Source organism: Acomys russatus, chromosome 2, assembly GCF_903995435.1.
Source record: "Acomys russatus chromosome 2, mAcoRus1.1, whole genome shotgun sequence".
Classification (NCBI taxonomy): Eukaryota; Metazoa; Chordata; class Mammalia; order Rodentia; family Muridae; genus Acomys; species Acomys russatus.
Genome location: NC_067138.1, coordinates 67,092,206 through 67,114,488, shown reverse-complemented (window position 1 = coordinate 67,114,488; position 22,283 = coordinate 67,092,206). Strand labels below are relative to the sequence as shown.

Genomic DNA, 22,283 nt, shown 5'->3' with positions numbered 1-22,283 from the left:
GGAGAGAAAGAAAACCTTCTTTTTGGGAGAGTGGGGAAAGGGGGTGTCGGTTTCTTGAGCTTCTTCCTGCTGGTTCAGATCCTATGGTTCCTTGGGGCAAGTTCAATCTTCATAGAATATTTCCAACATCTTCTCCTTAAACTGCATCAACAGCAACCAAGAGCAGCAGGAGGGGGGAGCAGGAGCGCCTTTTTCCTCAGAGTTCCCCCCTCACCACCACCACCACCCCCCCATCCTTCTCCTGGCTCTGGCATTTATTCCCTCTCAGAGTCCCCAGAATTAAACTATCAGCAGCTGGCAAAGATCACGTCCCTCTCAGAGCCCACAGGAGACAAATAGTCTACTGCTGTGGACACTCTAAAGCAGCCTCATATCCCACACCTGGGAGTAAAAGAAAAACATATTTACATTACATAACTGAGCTTTAAAAGAAACCAAAACTCCCACTACAACTTAATACTTAGGAGATGGAAGAAATTGTAAAATTGGTACCAAATTCCTCAAGTCAACAATACAGAGGCTGGGGGAAGGGGTGTGTGTGTGTGTGTGTGTGTGTGTGTGTGTGTGTGTGTGTGTGTGTGTGTGTGTGTGTGTCTACCATAGAACATGAGGCCTTGGATCCCATCTGTTGCATAGAAATTAAATTGATTAAGAAAGTAACAGAGATATATATAATTCCTTGTTGAGAGTCATGGTTTTCAGCAAGATTTACTGAACAAATATTAGCAAGCATTTCATGTTCTTTTCTTTATCCTGCAAGTCAGTGGCACATCTTGCTATCTCTGAGGTAGTGTGTGGGGATAGCTCGAGGCTGGGCTCGGGAAGAGGAAGCTGTGTCCTGTCTCTGGTTCTTGCTGCCTGATTCTGAAGGGCCCCTTTCTGTCTTAGACCAGTCCCTCCCTCGCTAGAGAGTATGGTGATATGTGTAAAGCCTCTGCACTGGAAACTAGCAGCATAAATGGAAGTGTAGCAGGACACACACACACACACACACACACACACACACACACACACACACACACACACCCAGACACTTAGCTTTCGCTGTGGTTGTTGGGGAACGTGTGTTTTCTTTTCTGTTTGCTCACAATGTGTCACCCGCATCCTGCTTTATCTCAGGCCGAGGAAAAGAAAGTTCCTGAGAAGACCCTTCAGACCCCGCTGCTGCCTTCACCCGTGGCAGATCACGTGAAGTGTAACATTTTGAAAGCACAGCTGGAGAATGCCTCTCGTGTGAATGCCCAGGTATGTGGCGTGAATGTTCCTTCTGTTTCATGTGACAGGGTTTCCTCAGTGCCACATAGGAGGGCAGGCACGCAGCACCAGTCAAGGTCCAGTATGGAGATAGGCGCCACTTCTTGGTATGGGAGCCTGGATTTTATTTTATTTTATTTTTAATTTCATTTTATTTTATTTCTTTCTGAGGAGGGATGCAAGGCTCCATGCATGGAGTACTTGTGGAGGTCAGGGGACCACTTGTAGGAGTCAGCTCGCTCTTTCCACCATGTGGGGGTCCCAAGGCTCGAACTCTGGTTCTCAGCCTTGGCAGCGGGCACTTTTTACATGCTGAGCTGTTTCACTAACTCAAAGAAACCTGGGTTTTAATGCAAAGAATTACTAACTGGGTGTGGTTTACTTATGCAAATGAATGGAAGACAGAGACATGGGAGACGGTGGTTCTTTATTATTTTAGGTTATTTATTTGCTTAACATCTCAATTGCATTTCCCCTCCCTCCTCTCCTCCCAATCCTCCCCCTTACTCCCACCACCTACCCCTCCCCATGGGAGACCTCCCGTGGATACCAACCAGCCTTGGCATATCAAGTTGCCTAGGACTCAGCACGTCTTCCCCTGTTGAGGCTAGACAAGGCAGCCAGTTAGGGGAAAGGGATCCAAAGACAGCAACAGAGACAGAGTGAGCGCCTGCTCCCAGAGACAGCAATTCTTTCGTGCTAGTTGCATAAGGGCCCTCAGCAGAACTGTGTCCCATCCCCGAGGGTTCAGGAAGTCAGTGTGGGGGCTCATGATCTGCCTGCCTAACCAGCTCCCCGAACTGCACTTTGAGTCACCCTACTCTGAGGGACTGGAGGTGGCGACTCCAGGAGGCACTTTCCATCCCCAAAACGGGGGTGGAGGGTGGGGGGGGGGGGGGTGGGGGAGATTCTGCAAATACGGACATTGGAGTGCCTGGATTCTGAGTCCCACGCTGACGAAACTTAGACTCCTGAGACCAGGTCCCCACACCCTGCTCTGGCATCTGACTTCATCAGCGACCTATGGGGCAGGGACGTGGTGTCATTCTGCCATGCTGTGTCTGTGATGGATAGGATGACACTGGATTTCCCAGTGCCACGATACCAAGACCTGACTTAGATGTTCCCGAGGAGGAGTGGGGCACCAGACTTGAAGAAACCAGGCTGGGGTAACCCCTAACAATATGAAGCCAAGCATTCCTCCTCTCTAGCGCCCCCTGTTAGCAAAGGGACCGCTCTTTGCTTGCTCAAGCCCAAGGAGGAGGGGTGAATTTGGAGATGATAGGGTAATACCGGCCATAAGGCCTCTGACTGGCATCATAGCATGTATCACTGGCTCCATAGTAACTCTTTAATTACACTCTTTTATACCACCCTAAATGAGGGTTCTAAGGCAGTGACACCAGTCACTTGTTGCCATTCGAGGAGAAACCCATTGTCTATCCCCACCCTGGAAACAGCACATAAAAAGGTATGGTTGGGCTGACAGAGTGACTCAGTGGCTAAAGTTGCTTGCCACCACCCTCTGAGTTCAGTCCCTTAAAGTTGTCCTCCGACCTCCACATGTCAGGCATGTTCCTGCACACCACACACACACACACACACACACACACACACACACACACACACAAAGTAAAAAGAGAATATTAATAAGCTATAGTTGTCCAGGAGCTCGTTAGAGCAATATGTAAGAATTGACATTGACAGTCCTTATGAATATACTATGTATAATTACATTGCCAAGAATAAATTCTCAGTAATATCTTCATTCTCTGTTTACATCTATAACGGTCTGTATGATTTAAATCCTGCCAGAAGATGCCGAGAGACACAAGAGCAAGCTTACAAGGGTTCTTCCACTGGGAGGCTGTGCTGTAAACCGGAAGTATAGACTAGATGCTGGAAAGCCAGATGGTCTGCTTCGGAGGTCTCAACCTCCCTAATGCTGCGACCCTTTAGTACAGTTCCTCATATTGTAGTGACTCCCAATGATAAAATTATCTTATTCCTACTTCATAACTGAAATGTTGCTACTTTTATGAATCATAATGTAAGTATGTGATGTGTGACCCCTGTGAAAGGGTCGTTTGACCACCAAAGGTGTTGTGACCCACAGGTTGACAACTACTGTCTCTGGTTTGAGTCCTGATCTATTTCTTAGTAATCTCACTGTAAAATCATCCATTAACTTTTCTGAGCCTCAATTGTTTAGTTTGAAAAGTGGGGGGGGGGGCAGCTGGGTCTGGTGGTATATACCTGAAGTCCCAGGGACTTGGGAGGTTGACACAGAAAAGTCTCCTAAGTACAAGAGCTAGAGCCCAGCTTGAGACAACATAGTCCCAGTACTCGAGAGGCAGAGGCAGGTGATCGCTGTGAGTTTGAGGTCAGCCTGGTCTACAAAGTGAATCCAGGACAGCCAAGGCTACACAGAGAAACCCCGTCTCGAAAGCCTCCCCCGCAAAAAGATTTCTTCTCAAGGGGCAGAAGAGACAACTCAGAGGCTAAAAGCTTTTTTTGTTGTTGTTGTTTTATTTTCTTTTGTTTTTGTTTTTAAGCTTGAGGATTGGAATTCAGATCCCAGCATGCTTATACAAGCCAGGTGTGGTCCTGCCCATGCCTGTTACCCCAGTACTTATTGGGGTGGAAACAGAAGGGTTGCTGGGGCTGCCTGGGTGCCAGTCTTGTTGAAAAGCCACTAGCCCCAGGTTCAGCAAGAGACCTTAAAGGCAGACAGTAATTAAGGAGGACACTTGACTCCTTTCTCTAGCCTCTGCATACCTGAACACACTCATGCACGTACACTACACACCCGTACAGTTCACACACTCACAAATTAAAGAAACCCAACAAAACAAATTAAAGGCCACCACCCTAGGTAACTATGAAAAGTAAAGGACACCAAGGAGCTGCTGGCCCGTGTCTTACATTATCTCACGGGCATACAAACAGGAACAACCACAGACTGGGGTTAGGGAATTATCGGGGACACTGATGGCTGTCAGCGATGGCGGTGACACTCTTTACAGGACAGTCAGGGTGATGCTTCACCTCAAACTGAGCGATCTCGGTGCTGGTAGAATGGCTCAAATGATAAGGGCACTTGGTGCCAACCCTCATGACCCGAGTCTCATGCCTAGCATCTCCATGGTGGAAGGAGAGGACCAGCTCCCCCTAGTGGTCCTTTGGCCTCCATGTGCATACTGGGCAAGTGCGCACACACACACACACACACAAGTGCACACACATACACACGAGTGTAATACACTTAAAAAACACTCAGCTATTTCAAGTCACAGTCACACCTGATTGTCTTAACTGTACTCGTCGTGTCATTCTCAGGTGTGCTGTTTTGTACAATCACCAAGCAAATAAATGTGGTACATGTTTCATTGCTTAGAAAGTCGATGTTATGCATATTAGGAAGCTCTGCCGTGTCCCCAGGGGTCTTGTGCTGCACGAATCCTCTGTGGAGGATCCAGGTTTCTGCTTAGAGAAGATGTATTATGTGTCAAAAGTAATTCATTTTGGAAAGTGTGGGAAAGGAGGGGAAATAGACCCAAAGAAAAGAAAGCTATACTGGCTAGACAAGGTGGAAGGGCCTGAAAGCAGTGGACGAGAAGAGAGGCAGGCATGAGATCAATAATCCTAGCAATGCCGGCCCTGCAGGATGCTCACTGACCACTCTAGAGATGATGCGACCACTCCACCTTGCCCTTCAAAGCAGCCTATTAGCCTCATAGATTCCAAGAAATTCTGCAGGAGAGGAACCTGCTTTACTTTATTTCCCTTCCCTCTAATGGCATGGACCACTTTGTAGTGACTCCCGCTCACAGAACTAGTGTTCTCAGGATTGCAAGACCCTACCACAGAAATCCCCGGGTTAGCGTGACTTGAGAGTTTGTGGTGGAGAGGTGCTGTATGCAGCCCAGCATCCTGCCAGGGGCTAAGTGCCAGTTCCCTACTGGGTCAGTGCAGAGCGCAGGCAAGATGGAAAGGAAGCCAGTGGACCTGACTTGTGACTTGGCAGTAGACTCTGACAGGAACTGGAGCTGGATCCACGTGTGGACTTCCGCGCCCTCTGTGACATTACTGAACACCTACTCAGAGCATGAGGGCTGTGGGCTGGGCATCTCCCCCACTGACTGGCGTGTACATGCTATTTGGCTGGCTGTGTGGGTGTCCTTCCTCCCTTGTCATTCTCAGGGACTTGCCAGAGGGAGGAAGATAAGATTTGTATCAAAATCAAATGACATCATTCCTTCCGGGTTTGTTCCTTGGATGTACAGGATTCCAAGTTCCTTTTAGAGTTCTAATTGTGAATGCCGCTTGAGCCTGTAGCCCGTTCTCGTTCTTGATACATAGAGTGACGCAAGGGATTGAACTGCGGGGCTGCTGTTCCCACACCACCCCTTTCTCATTCAGGCAGGAACTGACACACAGCAAGTGCTTGGTAAGAGTATGGCTGCACGGATTGGTTGTGTTTGCATGGTTCACATCTTAATCCTCGGTAAAGCGAATGACTCAAGAAAACTTCTTTTATGTAGTTTACTGTGAAAACAAAGTAAGTTTGTGATTGACTAAACAGTTGATGAATTGCCTCTGTGCTTCTTCCCGCCTCTGTGATCCTTTGAATGCAGAAGACCTGGAAACGTTTTACCTGCCCAGCTATTTACACTTGACTAACCTGGTTTTTTTTAACAGGTTGGAAAAGAGGAGCCCCCATTTGTAAATATCAATAAGAAATCGAGTCTCCAGGACACAAATGTCAGGTCTGTTGTTTCTTGTTCGAGTTGGGGAAATGACGCTGTGCCCTCTGCGTTATGCCGGTTATGCCGGAAGCATTCCTCTTGGGGGAGCTGGGTGACCAAAGCACAGAGGGGAAAACAAAGCTGAGAGTGCGCAGACTTCCTTTCAGCCTGGAGATGGCTGCTGGCCCCCAGTTTAACCTTGCTGCCTGCTGGGCTAGCAAGGAACTCAGCCTCCTCCTCAGCTTCCTCTGGGGGCTTCCGAAGCACATAGAGCTGCCTCCACCCCCCCACCCCCGAGGAAAGATGCTCCAAGCTCTGCTCTCAGACTGGAGTCATCCTTGATAATACAGGAAAGACGCCCTTTCCCCGGCTGCCTTCTGCTCACTACTCTTCCTTGGGCTTTGTCAGAACTGGAACCACATGGGTTCATTGATACTCTCAGCCACCATCTCCACCACCCCGTGCCCCAGGGGAATCCCCCCTCATGCCTAGTGACTGACACCCTATTATCATGGCAGTCTTATTGCCATCTTGATGGTCTACCATCACGTGCTCCTCAGAGGGCTCCCTGAGGTGCTCCCACCTAAGGTACAACAGAGTCTCTTATTGAAAAATCCCAGGTCCTGCCTAGCGTGCTCAAGGCCCTGAGTTTCGATCCCCAACCACGCAAAACAGATGAATAAAACAAACACTACACTCCCGAGACCCACCACCCAGTCCTTGAGATCCTGTGTGTATGGGTGGGTGGGCGTGGGAGTGGTGGTGGGGCAGGAAAAGGCATTTTAGTGAATGCCTGGGTGTCACAGAGAATCGCTACACTCGATTGATGCTCAAAGCAGAAGCTAGCATTTTGCTATGTTGTCTTATGACTGCCTGTCTGTGTCCTTGATCCAAGTTTGCATGCTTCAGGGATACGCTCCAGCCTGGGCTTCGCAGGGACTTAGTTCAGGCTGGAGTCCAGCTCATGCCTCTGAGGACCTATCTGCAATGCAAACCACTCCCAGACTAAAACCTTTAATCACAGTCATTGCCTGCAGAGTAAACTCAGCCTGAGGTCCCTCCTGACAAGTCGTTCCCTGCTTCCCTTCTGGTCCCTACCCCTTTGTCCTTCTGCTGGGACCCCTGCTATGTATGGGTGGTGAGGATGGTACCCTGCATTCAGCCAGGCCTCCACTCAGTCTCTCACTTTGGTGGTCTTCCCTGCATCAGGCTGAGAACCCTAGGAGATGAAGTCATTTCAGGGACCATGTGCAGCTAACCCTGGGGTTCTGGCCTGAGAGAAACATGAATTTAGCACATTGGTTCAAATTCCTTATTCATTCTTTCCTGTGTTTATTCATCAAGCATTTACTAGGCACTAGCTGCACACTTGCACATAAGGAGGCATTGAACAGAAGGGAAAATGGAAGCGCAGCGGCGTTCATTGATTTCTCAGGGGTCCCTTGCTTGGAGCCTCAACTTGTTTTCCTGCCTCTTTAGTGGTAGGCGATAATTACTGATTTTTTTTTAAAGCATGAAATTAGTCATGACCATAAAAATATATTAAAGACTGTTCTTACAAATCACTGTTTTGGGTCTGGCAAGATAGCTTAAATGAGAAGGCCTGCTCTCAAGCCTGCCAACCTCAGTTTAATCCTCAGACCCACACAACAGAAGAACTGACCCATGCATGCCATCTGTTCTCCAGCCTTGTACATACATGCTTGCACATGCTCAGAGAATAATTAAATAAAAATATGACAATTTAAAAAAAAAATAGGTTTTAAATAGAGCCATTGGGTTGTCATAAATGATTGAAGAAAAGTAAAAGGAAAATTTAATATATTTTTGAATCTTAAAAAAAGGAATAAAAGGCCAGGCGTGGTGGTGCACGCCTTTAATCCCAGCACTCGGGAGACAGAGGCAGGCGGATCGCTGTGAGTTCGAGGCCAGCCTGGTCTACAAAGTGAGTCCAGGATGGCCAAGGCTACACAGAGAAACCCTGTCTCGAAAAACAAACAAAAAAAAAGGAATAAAAAAGGAAAGTAAAAGACATGACTGTTCCTATGTATGGTGGAGAAAGTTTACTGTGCATCTGTGGGAGAGCACAGCCAGAGGCCGGGACATCTGAGAGAGTCCAGAGTGGACATGACCAGACGGAGCAGGGCTGCATGAGGAGAGGGGGAGGGGAAGGAGAGGAGAGCAAGGAACCAGGTGCAGCAGCCATGAGGCCAAAGGTACATATAGAGTGGGTAGCCAAAAATGGTTCGGTTATGTAGAGAAGGGCAGCTGGGGTGAAGGCAGCCCAACCCTCTGGGCTGGAGAGTTCAGGGGTGGGGGCGGGGTATGCCGCCATACCCTGTAACAAGTAGGGAACCTGGTGGCAGGTCCACTTTGATAGGTTAAATAGGCACCTCAGCCCTTTGTCCCAGGTTTGAAACCTAACGCCTTTACTTTATTTCTATGTATGTGTGTGTACACCTGTGCTAGGCACCCTGAGAGGCTAGAAGAGGGCAGCAGATCCCCTAGAGGCATTATGGGTAGTCGTGAACCATTCAGCTTGGGTGCTGGGAATCAAACTCAGATCCTTTGGAAGGGCAGCAAGCAGTTTTAGCCACATCTCCCCATGTACACGGTATTAAAATGCTTTAGAAACAGTCCTAAAGTTCTTCTGACTATACAGTTTCACTTAAAATATACTGTGGGGCCTGGCGTGGTAGCGCACGCCTTTAATGCCAGCACTTGGGAAGCAGAGGCAGGTGGATCTTTGAGAGTTTGAGGCCAGCCTGGTCTATAAAGTGAGTCTAAGACAGCCACGACTACGCAGAGAAACCCTGTCTCAAAAAACAAACGAAACAAAACAATATACTGTGGATGTATTTACTGTTCACTGTAGCTTCATTATATACTATAGTTACAGTCCTTGTGGCCTATTGGACTAATATCATGGCTACCAAGTTATTGGGAATTAAATCTGCATTAGCCATGGGGTTTTCTTCATTCATTTTACAACAAGACCTGCCTATGAACCAAATCCTCATTCAGGGGGTGGGGAGCTTTTAAGGCAAGGCAGTTTTATTTGGTACCTTACCCAGCTACATTTAGCTCCCCACTCGCAATATTCTCGTCTCTGTGAAGTTGGCCTGTTCATTTGAGTTTGGACTTTTCTGTATTCGTAATGTAATTTCCGTTATTAAGTAAAACACTTGAGTCAAGGGCGGTTGGATTTCTTGAGTTCCAGAATCCACTTACTGATAAGCTGTATTTTAACCTAGAAGCAGTCCAGAAGGCTAATACAAGAACATCGACATTTTTTTTTTAAATTGTTGGTTTTTTCCTCCTATGTCTCTAGGAGTCCCATTCCTATACGTGTGGAGACCGCCCAGCCAGCTGCGGAGAAGCCGGAAATCAAGCCTCCCAGAGTGAGGAGGTTAACAAGGCAATATAGCTTGTGAGTCCTGTGCCTATCGACCTCCACTACGCAGGAATGTTCAGTTATAAACACCTCAGCCCTACCCCGGCCACCTTCTCAGATGACCATCCCCCCGAACTCCACCCAACTTCCATTTTTGTTGAAATAGGACCAGAGATCTCTCCATGAAAACATCACACAGTGGGTACATTTGTCCTCACAGACTATGGTCAAGTAAACTGTTCCCAGAGTTCTGTGCCTACCACCTCACAATGGCTAAGGATTGGGAGTCTAGCACAGCCTCTCTGGGTCCCAAAAGGCTACAAATTGTCCTATTAGGGCCTTGGTTGCCTCTGAAGGCTCATTTATATGGTTGCTATCATAATCTATGGCCAAGGAGGCTGTTGGACCAAGGTTACCCTGAGTCTTGTGAGCTTTATCTGGCAGAGAGCACGTACTAGGAGGCAGAGAGGAAGCCAACAACGTGAAAACACATCCTATGTTTCTGCCATAGTCTGTGTATTGGAAACATGGCCGGGCCCAGTCCACACTCTAGAGGAGGACTACATGGCGGATAATTACACAGCCTTTGGCCAGACTTTCACAAAAGCCTTTAGAGCCGGGTGGTGGAGGCGCACACCTTTTTTTTTTAAATGCTTTTTATTTTATTTTATTTTATTTTTAATTTTTTAAATTTTTATTATTAATTTATTCTTGTTACATCTCAATGGTTATCCCATCCCTTGTATCTTCCCATTCTTCCCTCCCTCCCCTTTTCCCCCTATTCCCCTCCCCTATGACTGTTCCTGAGGGGGATTACCTCCCCCTGTATATGCTCATAGGGTATCAAGTCTCTTCTCCGTAACCTGCTGTTCTTCCTCTAAGTGCCACCAGGTCTCCCCCTCCCGGGGACATGGTCAAATGTGAGGCACCAGAGTACGTGAGAAAGTCATATCCCACTCTCCTCTCAAGTGTGGAGACTGTTCTGACGATTGGCTAGATCTGGGTAGGGGTTTAAAGTTTACCACCTGTATTGTCCTTGGCTGGTGAGGCGCACACCTTTAATCCCAGCACTCGAGAGGCAGAGTCAGGCAGAGCTCTGTGAGTTCGAGGCTGTGCTGCTGAGAAACAGTATACGGATCCGGGATGCAAAGTGAAGGTTGGGGTGCAGTGCCGGAGGCAATCCCCAGACAGCCAGCGCAGATGTGCCGTTAGCTCCTCACCGGAAGGTGAAGACACATGTTCAAGGGGCCGTAGAGCAGACACATGCCACTCCAGTAACCTGGATGGAAACTTTGGGGTATATAGCAGCGGGGTTTCTAGGACCAGAGTGGCGAGAACTCAGATAAATTAACAGCTGTAATGATCTCTGGGGAACAAATTAAACCATGAAAATCTTCCCCCAGGACAAGCCTGGCAGGGTTTGCATTTCCTTTTATTTCAAAATTCAAAATGTTATTATCACTCATTTGGGCTAGGTAATCATCTTAAGTAATGACTAACTGTAGGTGGCCCGGAAGGGAAATTTTTTTCACAGCTCTTGTTTAAAAATAAAATCGTTTCCACCTTCGTACTACTGCACTCAGCAAAAGAGTTTGAAGGTAAAGTCCTTCTCCACAAAAACTTATTAGAATGTCTTGTAGGCCAGGTGTGGTGGCACACGCCTGCAGTCTCAGTACTTGGCAGGCAGCAGCGGGAAGAGCAGCAGACTGAAGATAGCCTGGGCTACGCTCATAAAACAACAGCAAGATTTTATGAGATTATCATGAATTACCTCAGAAACTGAAACAAAGCTGAATTTTAAATTTTAAATGCTGTAAATTCTAAGTTAAGACAAAAGACTTTTTATTTTATTTTGTTTTTTTAATATAAGGGGAGGCTCAGTGGTTGAAAGCACTTGCTGCTTTTTCAGAGGACATTCCCCACCCCCACCATTGCCAATTCAGGTGGCTCACAATTGCCTGTAATTCCAGCTCCAGGGGATCTGATGCTCTCTTCTGGCCTCTTGAGAGTACCTGCACACATGTGGCACGTGCGTACACATACACACACACGCGCGCGCGCGCACACACACACACACACACAGAGAAATAAAAAATAAAAATAAATCTTTTAGAAGGAAGAAGTTGGAACTTTTTCCTATTTTAGATAACTTCCTTCTGTAAGCTATGTTTTTTTTTAATGGATTTTTATGTACAAACAAATAGTGAGTTTGCTTTTAGGATTAAAGTGCTTTTACATGAGGTTAAAAAAAAGTATTCACCCCTACTCATTTGTATCACTCACTGTGTGACTTGCTTTTTAAAAAATAAACTAAAAACGAGGCAAGGCAGATGGCTCAGTGGTTCAGAGTACATGCTATTCTTGCAGAGGACCAGCGTTTGGGTCCCAGCATCCATAGCACGTAGCTCAGAACTGCCTGTGGCTTCAGCTGTGAGGACCTGATACCTCTGGCCTCCTTAGGCACATGCACATATCTATGCATATACACACAAATAAAAATAATCAATAATTTTAAAATCTTAAAACAAAATAAAGGGCTAGTGAGAGCTGATTCATTAGTTTGATTCCTGCTGCCTCGCCAAAGCGGAGTCTACAGTATACACCCTCTGTGTCTGCTTTGACTTACTGTGATATGAGTGTCCAGCCAACTGTCCACTAGCATATACACAGCTAAGAAAATATGTTATGGTGGGCCAGTGGTGGCAAAGGCCTTCAATCCCAACACCCAGGAGGCAGAAGCAGGCAGATCTCTTGTGAGTATGACGCCAGCCTGGTCTACAGAGCAAGTTCTAGGACAGCCAAGGCTATACAGAGAAACCCTGTCTCGAAAAAAACAAAAAGAAAAGAAAGAAAAAGAAAGACAGACAGACAGATGAACAAGAGTAAAAGAAACTATGGTACAGCCATGGAGCATTTCTCAACATAAGAGGGAAAGGCATTTTGATGAGTAGCACAGCGCTGCTAGACTTCAAAAGCATCCCATGCTTCCTTGAGGCTTCAGGGATAGGCAAGATCATGGAGATGGGGACAAGATCAGACTTACGGTTACTAGGGAGAGGTCTACGGGGAGTCGATGCTCAGTAACCAAAGAGTTTGTGTTAGAATTAATGCAAAGTTGAGGGCTTCATAGTGGGGTGGCTCGACGACTGTGGATGTATATGACACCATGGAATTGTTTGTTTGTTAACTAATTCACTTATTTATTTATTTATTTTGGGTTTTGGTTTGGTTTTTCGAGACAAGGTTTCTCTGTGTAGTCCTGTCTATCCTGGAACTCACTCTGTAAACCAGGCTGGCCCCAAGCTCACAGAGATTTACCTGCCTCTGCCTCCCGAGTGCTCGGATAAGAGGTGTGTGCCACCATGTCCAACTTGGAATTGTTCATTTAAAAAATGGTTAAAATGATATGAATAAATCAATAAAATATGTTTTAAAAAGTGGTTAAAATGGCTGGGTGTGGTGGCGCTCACCTTTAATCCCAGCATTCGGGAGGCAGAGGCAGGTGGATCACTGTGAGTTCAAGGCCAGCCTGGTCTACAAAGCGAGTCTAGGACAGCCAAGGCTACACAGGAAAACCCTGTCTCAAAAAACAAACAAACAAACAAAAAACAAAAACAAACAAACAAAAAAGGTTAAAATGATAAATATCCTGTTATGTGTATTTTACCACAATCTCTCTCTCTCTCTCTCTCTCTCTCTCTCTCTCTCACACACACACACACACACACACACACACGCGCGCGCGCGCGCGCGCGCACACACACATATGCAAGCATGTGTGCATGTGTGCAAGAGTGCACAGACAAATGGCAGAAAACCCAGCCCAAATTGGATATTGAGCGGGCATCACTTTGGAGAGCCCTGTCCTCCTTTGGCCTGCCCTCCCCTCCCTGAACCCCTCACACCCTGTGTATTATTGTAATGAGCAGAGCTTCATGTGCTTTTAGTAACCGCAGTGATGAAGATGACCTCCCTCCAGACCTAGCTGAGGCAGTGGGAGCCACCACAGCCACAACCACAACCACCACGATGTCTGCCACTCAAGTCTCAGTGCCACTGGCGTCCCCGAAAATCCAGAAAGTCAGTTCACCTCAGAAGTCAGAAGTCAAGAGCCCACTGTCCCCAGGGACCAAGGTACGGAGGGGGGGAGGGGAAGGCTCGAGGCATAATACACACTTAGTGAATGGCATTTGGCTTGAGCTTTTAAACTTTGCATAATCAGTTGTATGCATACATTTAAAAACAGTGAAACCAGACTGATGATTTAATTCAGTTGGTAGAGTTAAAGCCAGGTACTTGATTCCCAGCACATATAGACTAGGCTTGGTGGCACTCACCCATTTTCCCAACTCAGGGGGTAGCTGCAGGTTCAGAAGTTCAAGGTCATAGTCTACTATGTAATGAGTTCAAGGCTAGTGTGAGACCTGTCTCTAAAAAGCAAAGCCAGTTTACAATGATGAGATTAAAGTTGGCTCCAAAGAAAGAGTTGACAATTAAAAATGAAAGTAGAAAAAACATATTTTCATGCACCCTGATCCCAAAATATATGTCAGCCATTTATGAGAGATATTTTATGATATAAAACAAAACAGTGTGCACTGTGCTTTAGGGGATGTTTAAGAGATTCTTGGGAGTAGTGTTTTCTATCACTATGTAGCCCTGGATGGCTTTAAAGCTGGGTATGGGGGGCATATATATCTTCAGTCTGGGAAGCAGAGATGGGTGGCTCTCTGTGAGTTCCAGGACCGTCTAGATAGTGAGACCTGTCTTGAAAACGATCAATAATCCATTTTTTTAAACTTTTATTTATTATAATTTATTCACATTACATCCCAAGTGTTATCGCCTCGCTCCTATCTCCCATTCCCACCCTCCCTCTCAATTCTGTCAAGAATCCAGCTTAAGGAACAGCAAGGTAGCTCAGTAACTACTGGTGCTTGACACCGAGGCTGAGGACCTGAATTGGATCCCCGAGACCTACATGGTGGAAGGAGAGAACTGACTCCCAAACGTTGTCCTCTGACTTCCACGCTGGCACTGCGGCATATGTGTACCCATGTGTGTGCACAAACATGCAACAAATGAATGTAGCTTTCAACGATTAAAAAATGTTTTAAACCATCTTTTAAAATATCACAAAAATAATAGAGGGAAGAGGAGTATTCCCCAGCCCCACTCTGTACTGGACAATTTGGAAAAATAGAAAACATAGACGTGTTCCCATCCCATGCCTTACACTGAATAAGATGCGTTAATAGTTTAATAATGGGAAATATCACTCTGTCAGCTTGAAATTTCAGGAATTGCAAATATGAGCGGTGGTGACAGGGCTCTTACCTGAAACACTCTTGCTTTTCTCTGTGTGACTCTGTCCGTGGCTACTCTTTGGCGCTTGGTTCAAATACAATTGAACCCGTTCCTGTCCGAGTGCGTGATAAGCCAAAGATGGCTGTGGCCCAAGCAACTTCCTGAGGAAAAGTGTATACAGGGAACAGGTGCCCTGACAGCAAGACAGGAGAGTCCAGTGGGTTCTAGCTCATCCATTCACATGCCAGTAGCAGCTCTTCCAAGGCCCGTATTCCCTAAGCCTTGAGCTTCCCCTCCTCCTGAAGATGAGATTAGCAGCGAGGCTCTGCTCCACACAGGAAACCTCCCTGGACCTCACGAAAGCCGCCAGATCCCTGAGGCTTGTGCAGCTTTCAGGGTCATGGTTCATGGGAGGATCTCAATAGCAATGTTCCAGGCCCATAGTCTGCATGAACGAGGCCCGTCCTTCCCGAGGGCCTTTCCTCGTGATATCTAAAATAGACACAAGAATGTGATTGGACACCTCAGCATTGACTGGCACAGATGCAGGCTCTCTAGCAGTCTATAGATTGAATCAGGGCATCTCTTTTGAGTTTTGTTTTGTCTGAGGTAAAGTTTGCCACATTAGCTGGCTGGTCTGCTACTTACTGTGTAACTCAGAATGGCCTTGAACACATGGGAAGTCTTCTGCCTTAGCCTAGGATTATAGATGGGAGCCACCATACCAGGCTTCACTCTTGTGTCCGACCATACCAGCCTCTTTTCATGTATCCCGTAAATGGTTAAACACCCCCCCCAGCCTCCACCCCCACTCCCTCCAGTCCCCCCACCCCCCCACCTCCCACCCAGTCCCCCCACTCTCTGCCGCAGTGTTAGAATGTGGCATGGGGAGCTACTGCATCCTCCCAAAAGCTCCTGGGCTCCCTCTCCTGGCTGTCTCTCCATGTTAGGGCCCTGATTATATCAAATGGATGGGCTATGAGTTCTGCTTCAAACTCCCTCAAAGGGCCTGGAATCCACCCGTGCAGCCAAGACCTCCGAGCAGGACAAAGCATTGTCTTGAACAGTCTTTTAGAGGTTTCCCCCCCCCCCACCGCCCTCCCCAAGCATCCCTCCCTATTGTTATGCTGCCGGTCAAGTTAGCTCCTTCCAGTCTCATGACTCTCCCATGAGCGATGGCTTCCTTGTTCTATTTATGTATTTTACAAGCTCTTTAAAGCATTTTTCCCAAAACCAGTTCAAAAAAAAAAAAAAAAATACTCAAAGCACTTAAGGAAAGTGCTTTTGTAGCTTTAAAAAGGCCAGACCTCCACATCTCGCCCTACTTATATCCATGAAGATTTTGGGGGGAAAGTTGGGGTTCAGCCAGCCTATTTTGTACACTGCTGAGAGAGGAGTGGGGCGGGGAGTGTCGCATACTGGGCAGTTCAGTGTTAGTGAGATGAGCCTCTTTCCTTCTTGTGAACCCTGTCTGAGTCACTAACCAGGGGTATTTTCTTCCTGCCTTCACAGAGTCCCTCTGACCATGGAGGCCCATTTACCTTGGGGCCGGGCGACCTGCTGATGGACTTCACAGAGGCCACTCCTCTGGTAAACGTCTTCTTTTGCTAAAAGCAGAAAGGCCACAGGCCGTAATTGTAGCCGCCCCTGGCAGTGGGAGAAAGGAGGCGCGGGCAGTGCCACTGGAGGGCTCCCACTTGTCCTGGCAGCTTCCAAGGAGGGTCAGACACCAGGACCCCATCACTTTTGGGGGCCCTTGATGGAGGGGGTGCTTGCTCTTTCTCCTCAGAGGGTGGCTGCAGGGGTCCTGCCTGCGCCTGTACGCTGCTCCTCAAGTGTAGCAGAGCTCCTCCATGCTTGGGTCTCAGCTTCCTGGCTTCCTGGGCTGCGCCCTGCATGCCCACCTCTTGCTGTTGCTTCTGGCATCCATCTGGTCTGAAACATCGGCTCAAGGCTCTTCTCTGGCTTTCCAGACCCCTTAGGCCTCCTACCATCATCTTTCCTCTGCATACAGGTCTTCCCTTGGGGATAGTGGGACTTTGGCAGCTTAGAAACTCTCCCCCTTCCCCAAGACAGGATTGCTCTGTGTAGCCTTGGGCTGTCCTGGACTCACTTTGTAGACCAGGCTGGCCTTGAACTCACTGGATGGAACATTAAAGGAAGCAGGCTGGCAAACCTGGAAACACCTTTAAACTGGGCTCTGGCTGATATCTCAGTAGGACTGCACACAGAGCATGGTCCACTTTGGGCTAGATGTAAATCGCCATTTGGGTTATGAGGTAAAATATGAATCAAGCCAGAACCTACCTTCTGAGAGCTTTGGACTTACTTACAGGATAGCTCCTGGTTAGAGGGCAGCTCAAGAGTAGTCGGAAGGTCAGCTTAATGAGTGGCCAAGCACCATGAAAAAAAGAGCTGCATGGGAGATGCCCAGGGAGAGACTGGGCATCAGCTTTCAGAAGAAAGGTTCTTCCATGGGCTTTTAGGAGAGTGTGGGTAGACACCAGTGTTTATCGTTTCTTCAGCCATCTTTTGTGCCTTGTAAGCTGGACCGGCCTCACAGCAGCTGAGAGCTGCATGGGGACCATCACAACCGAGCAAGTGTCATGGTTATTTACAGTCTTCTAGTTAGATGGACAGCCAAGACCAAAGCGCCCTTCTCCCCTGCCTTTCCGACAAAGTTACCACGACTGATGGGCCTTTCAGCGTGGTCTCATCAGCCTTTGGCACAGATGCAGGAACTGAGATGCTGCAACAGGTAAACCACATGAGACCACATGGGATCTGGAAGCCCCGGAATCTGGTCCCTACCCCTGTGCTCTGTGCGTTGCCTTGGAGAACACGTGGCCTCTTCTTTGGTGAATTTTCCACTTTGAGAAGAAGTGATTTCCAGGATAGGGAAGGGAACAGAGGACATGGAGGAAAGTCAGAAAGTAACATGCCTGGGCCAGGAGCTCCCAGGTACATCCCAGCTGAAGCCTCTTGTCCAGGAGTGCCTTGTGGGAGAAGGCCTCTCAGGCAGCCACCCGAGAACACCCAGTTTAGCTGGAGGGCAGCTGGGCAGAGAGACCAGGGAACTCTCAGGGAGCATCCTGAGAGCCTATGAAGGAGAGCGGAGGAGACAGCTGAGTTCTGAGGAACTTATGTGAAGGGATATATGCTTGGCAGGAACTGGAAGCCAGGGAGAGCTATTCCTCTGCGCTAGACTGATGGGCAATTTCCAAGCTGTCCAGCTGTGCTGCAGTAGACACCGTACACATCTGGGCAAGCTGCTACCCCCTGGCTGGGGCCACTGGGTTTTACAGATTGAAGAAGAGTTTGTTTGATACCTAAAAATAGTCTCGCCCAAGCGAGAGGGAGGCTGACGAAGGAAGGTTGCCTCCAGTATCAGGCTGGCCTGGACTATAGCATGAGAGCTGGACTTAGAGAGAAAGAGAGAGAGAGAGAGAGAGAGAGAGAGAGAGAGAGAGAGAGAGAGAGAGAGAGAGAGAGAGAGAAAGCCTATATTATTCTATATCAAAAGTCATCATGAACTAAGTATTAATTTACTGAAGGGCCTGGTGGATCTAAACATGATGGTCAAATTTATTTTTTAAAACACATCATCAGTTTTTACAAGTGTAGTAGGGTCCCTCTATTCCTATTCCTCTATATGTGTTTGGCAACATAGATTTAATTGCTTTTAGAACCAGAGGATCTTGGCTTGGATATTGCAGCCTGGGGTTAGAAAGGAAACAGCATGTGGTGGGGACTCCTAAAGGTGTGCCAAGTGACTGTCCCCCTTCAGAGACTGTCCCTCCCTCTCTTGGGATGCTTCTGTACATCTCTAAACAACTCTGTCTTAGCTGTGAGGTGGGGTCCTGGAGGCTGTACTATATATGCAGCTAAGATCCATGGGTTGCACTGAGACAGCTACTCAGTGAGGTTCACAGTGATTGTGTCCCCTTAGGGTGCCCTGAGGTCCAAATATGCATACACCGGCTCTGCAGGGGACACGGTTGGAGCCTTCCTTGGCACCAGAGGCTCTGACCTTTACCTGTTCCAAATTAATCCTGTTTCCACGAGTGCCAAAGAGTGCAAGGGAGGAGAGGGGGCCTTGGCAGTCTGCTTCTCCCTTCGTCTGGTACCCTTTCATTTCTTCTCCTATAGAGCAGCAGCTGTCTCACTCTGCCATTGGACAGCTTAGGAAAGAGTGGACTCCACTCTCATGTTCCACTCTATCAGTAATTGTGTTCACTTCAGTGTCCTGGGCTTGAGGTTGGGGTGCTGCGATGTAAGCACAGCTCCACACCTGGTTTGTATCTAGCCTGTCAGTCGGGGTGGGCCACGTCATTCTGTTTCTCTCCTACAGATGTAGAAGCCAAGGCTTAGCCAGGGGTGTACGCTTATTCCAGCTCACACAGCAGGTTGGCATCAGGCCCAAGACAAGAACCCAAGGCTTATGGCAGGTGATTGAGGCAGGATGTGTTTCTTTTCCCCGCTAAGCCGTCCCCTCTTCCTTGAAGCTTGCCAAGTCTCCTGGCCTCAGCCTTACCTCCAGAGCCTAGGCTTTGAGGGAGCTCTGGGATGCTCTACAGGCCTCAACCCAAGTCGGATCCTGCAGCCACCTTGTGAGGCATGAGACCGGAGGAGTTGGTGTCTTCAGTCTAAGAGACTCAGCCTGGATGAGGCATGGCTTCTCAGCTGCCAGATCTACACTCTTGGCCCCTGGCCACTCTCTCTAGATCTTCCTTTAAAAGAGGAAGTCTGTCTGTACTTTACCAGACAAGAATGTTAAAATTCTCTGTTGACGCTCATCACATAGCAAGTGACCTGCCTCCTGTGGTCACTTTTCAAGCTCACGGCCTCGGTCTAGGCCCCAGTTTTTCCACCAGTTGAGTACCCCATAACCCCCAGGACAGCACTAGAAGGGAACTGAAAGGAGAAGAATAGGACCAGATGTTCTGCCATTCACTCAGGAATGGTCCATCAAGACCCTCTGAGATGCTGGGAACAGTGGCGCATGCCAGTAATCCCAGCACTCAGGGAAGCAGAGGCAGGTGGATCTCTGTGAACTCGAGCCCAGCCTGGTCTACAAATGAGTCCAGGCCAGCCAAGGCTACACAGAGAAACCCTGTCTCAAAACAAAACAAAACAAAACAGACAGACAAAAAAAATTTTCTGGCCCACTCTCTGTGAACTGGACTTCAAAATCTTCAGATTAAGACAGAGAGGGGAAGGGGTGTGTGTGTGTGTGTCAAAAGATGACTCTAGACTTATAGAGCTTCTCATCTATAAGGCAGGGCAGAGCCAGTGTGTCCTGGCACATGGCATGTCAGTGAAGTGTGTACGTGAGTAGGAAACACTGGTGTGATCTGAGGAAGGTCACATGGGACATGGGATTAGGCCCTAGTCGGGTGTCAGGATGAGGTTTCCAGTTGGCTCAACAACTTAGCGTTTGTTTAGAACTCTGCCCTTCCAGGTGGGCTAGAACTCCATCTCAAGCCCAAGCATCCATCCCCACGACTTCCTCTTTGCTCCCCAGGGTGCAGGAGCTCACTGTGGTATCAGTCACAGATACATTGAAGATACTCTCTGCATTTTTTCATGGGGCCTCTGGGTGGGTGGAAATCACTTTTTTTTTTTTCTCACCAGCCATCATTCTGTCCTGAGTCATTCTGTCCTGGCACCTACTGTCCCCTAGCTTTACTTGACCAGGGACTGTGGTCTTCCTTGCTCTTTAGTTCCTGCTCCTAGCCTTGGTCTGTGTGGAGAAGGAGTTAGCTCACCTTGCCCCCTTACTCAGTGCTCTAGATTGTCTTCCCTTCTCTACCTACCTGACTTTTCTCTTACCTCCTTAAACTAGCAATGTCCTTTTCAGAGTTTATGAAAAAGAAGGCCCCATCTCCAATATATATACATATATATATAATATATTTATATTATATATATATAATATATTATAACAAATGCAGAAAAGCCCCAAGCAAAAAGGGAAGAGTCAGGAGAAAAGAGAAATTGGCATATCCAAAGTCTCCTGTTAGGCATGTTATTAATACCTTGTTCCCTGCTCACTGACTGAGCATCAAGGCTCTGGGTTTGCTAGGAATCCAAGAACATTCGGTTGCTTACATCTACTCAGGTGACTCTTTAGGAAGGTCAGAAGTATTGGGGCAATGATCATCATTTACCATAAAAGTCCAGCGCTGGACAAGCCTTAAGTCATTCCTAATCACCATCAGTCCAAACTCTGGCCATTAGCTGATATGATACTTCTTGGTTATTAGTGACAGATTTCATTTCCTTCACTAAACATGTGTTGAGTTTCTGTTGCTATCAGCAGGAGCAAGGGCCCAGGGGCTTATGTTTGGAGGTATGTGAGGAGTGGTGTCCCTGGCGTGTCTGGTTCTAGCTGGAGCATAGATGCCCTGGAGTCATGATGTCAGGCTGCCTCCTACAGGCATCATCTTGTAACTTCTTAAGCATAAAGGATTTCTCCTGAGGAGAACAGGCGAGGGGTTTTAAGTAGGCTGGTAAACCTTAGCTGCAGGTGACTAATATGGACTCACTTAGCTCTGAAGAGAGGACTTAGAAACAGTCAACAAAGAGGGGGTGGAACCTGGGATTCTAACTCTGCAGGAGCAATTTCTGCATCTCTCAAATGTGAGTGTGAAGCAAGGCTGTTGGGGAGGGTATGGCTGTGTGAGCCCTCCCCCTCCTTCCTCCCACCCACCCCCACCCCCTGCAGCTGCTCAGCTCTTTGGTCCTTAGAGGACAGAATCAGATTGACTTGGAGAAGGAAAGGGGCGGAGCCTGTGGTTTCCTTGATTATTCTTTTTCCTGAAAGCTACCCAGAGGCTGTATTTTACTCCTCACTGTGGGATGTTGCCAAGTTTCCTGAGCTAAAAGATGCATGTATTTGCTCTCTGGAGTGAGTGGTCCCTCCCTGAAGCCCACACTAACCCTTCAGCAGTCCTTCTACTGCCATCCTCATCCTCACTCAGACATGCTTTGTACGTCTGCTGGGCACATGGCACTCCTTAGAGCTGGGGGCACACCTGCGGTGGGGGGGCCAGGGGGGAGGCAGATTGAGAAGCTGGCATCGCAAGAGTGTGGCACTTTCTCCATAACGCTTGGTGTGTCTTCCAGCTAAGCTGTAGGGCGCCCCACTTCTGGTAAGAGATGCCTAAACCTGGGCTCATGGGTGAGGGAAGTGAGACAAGGCTCTGAACCCAGATGGCAGGGCCAGAAGGATGAAATCCTGAACTCCGTGCTTCTTGGAGGCGTCCTCTGCTGGGCACTCACTCACCTGCACACCGTAGGCAGTAGCCTTCCTTGGCTGAGGGTGGGAAGGCACTGGTGTAGATGGCAAATGCCCTCAAGTGTGGGGTCAGCCCTCCTCACATTGCTCCCATGCCTGACATTGCTAACCCATGGTGCTGTTCGTGACTTGGCCTGGGCAGTGCTGCAGAACCCTGGTGGTGTTCTGGGGTGGGGGTGGGGGGCACTGCTTCCAGTCCTATGCTCCTGGCACAAAGAGATAGCTTGGTTCTGCCATCCCTGGGAAGGGGGTCTTGGTTTGTCCTTTTGCTCATGGGTGG

The 22,283-nt window shown here is 48.0% G+C and overlaps 1 protein-coding gene across 3 annotated transcripts in view; it reads left to right on the top strand.

Annotated features, from left to right (window-relative positions):
• The window catches only part of Epb41l4b (erythrocyte membrane protein band 4.1 like 4B), a 149,332-nt gene that overhangs the window by 109,824 nt on the left and 17,225 nt on the right, over nucleotides 1–22,283 (top strand). For 2 of the 3 annotated variants that reach the window (XM_051162278.1, XM_051162264.1), the window contains exons 18-22: nucleotides 1,120–1,245; nucleotides 5,956–6,023; nucleotides 9,334–9,432; nucleotides 13,353–13,530; nucleotides 16,216–16,293. In XM_051162278.1, the coding sequence (XP_051018235.1) occupies nucleotides 1,120–1,245; nucleotides 5,956–6,023; nucleotides 9,334–9,432; nucleotides 13,353–13,530; nucleotides 16,216–16,293 (549 nt within the window). Of the gene's footprint in view, nucleotides 1–1,119; nucleotides 1,246–5,955; nucleotides 6,024–9,333; nucleotides 9,433–13,343; nucleotides 13,531–16,215; nucleotides 16,294–22,283 lie in introns of all 3 variants that reach the window. The other variant, XM_051162272.1, reaches the window with a different exon arrangement.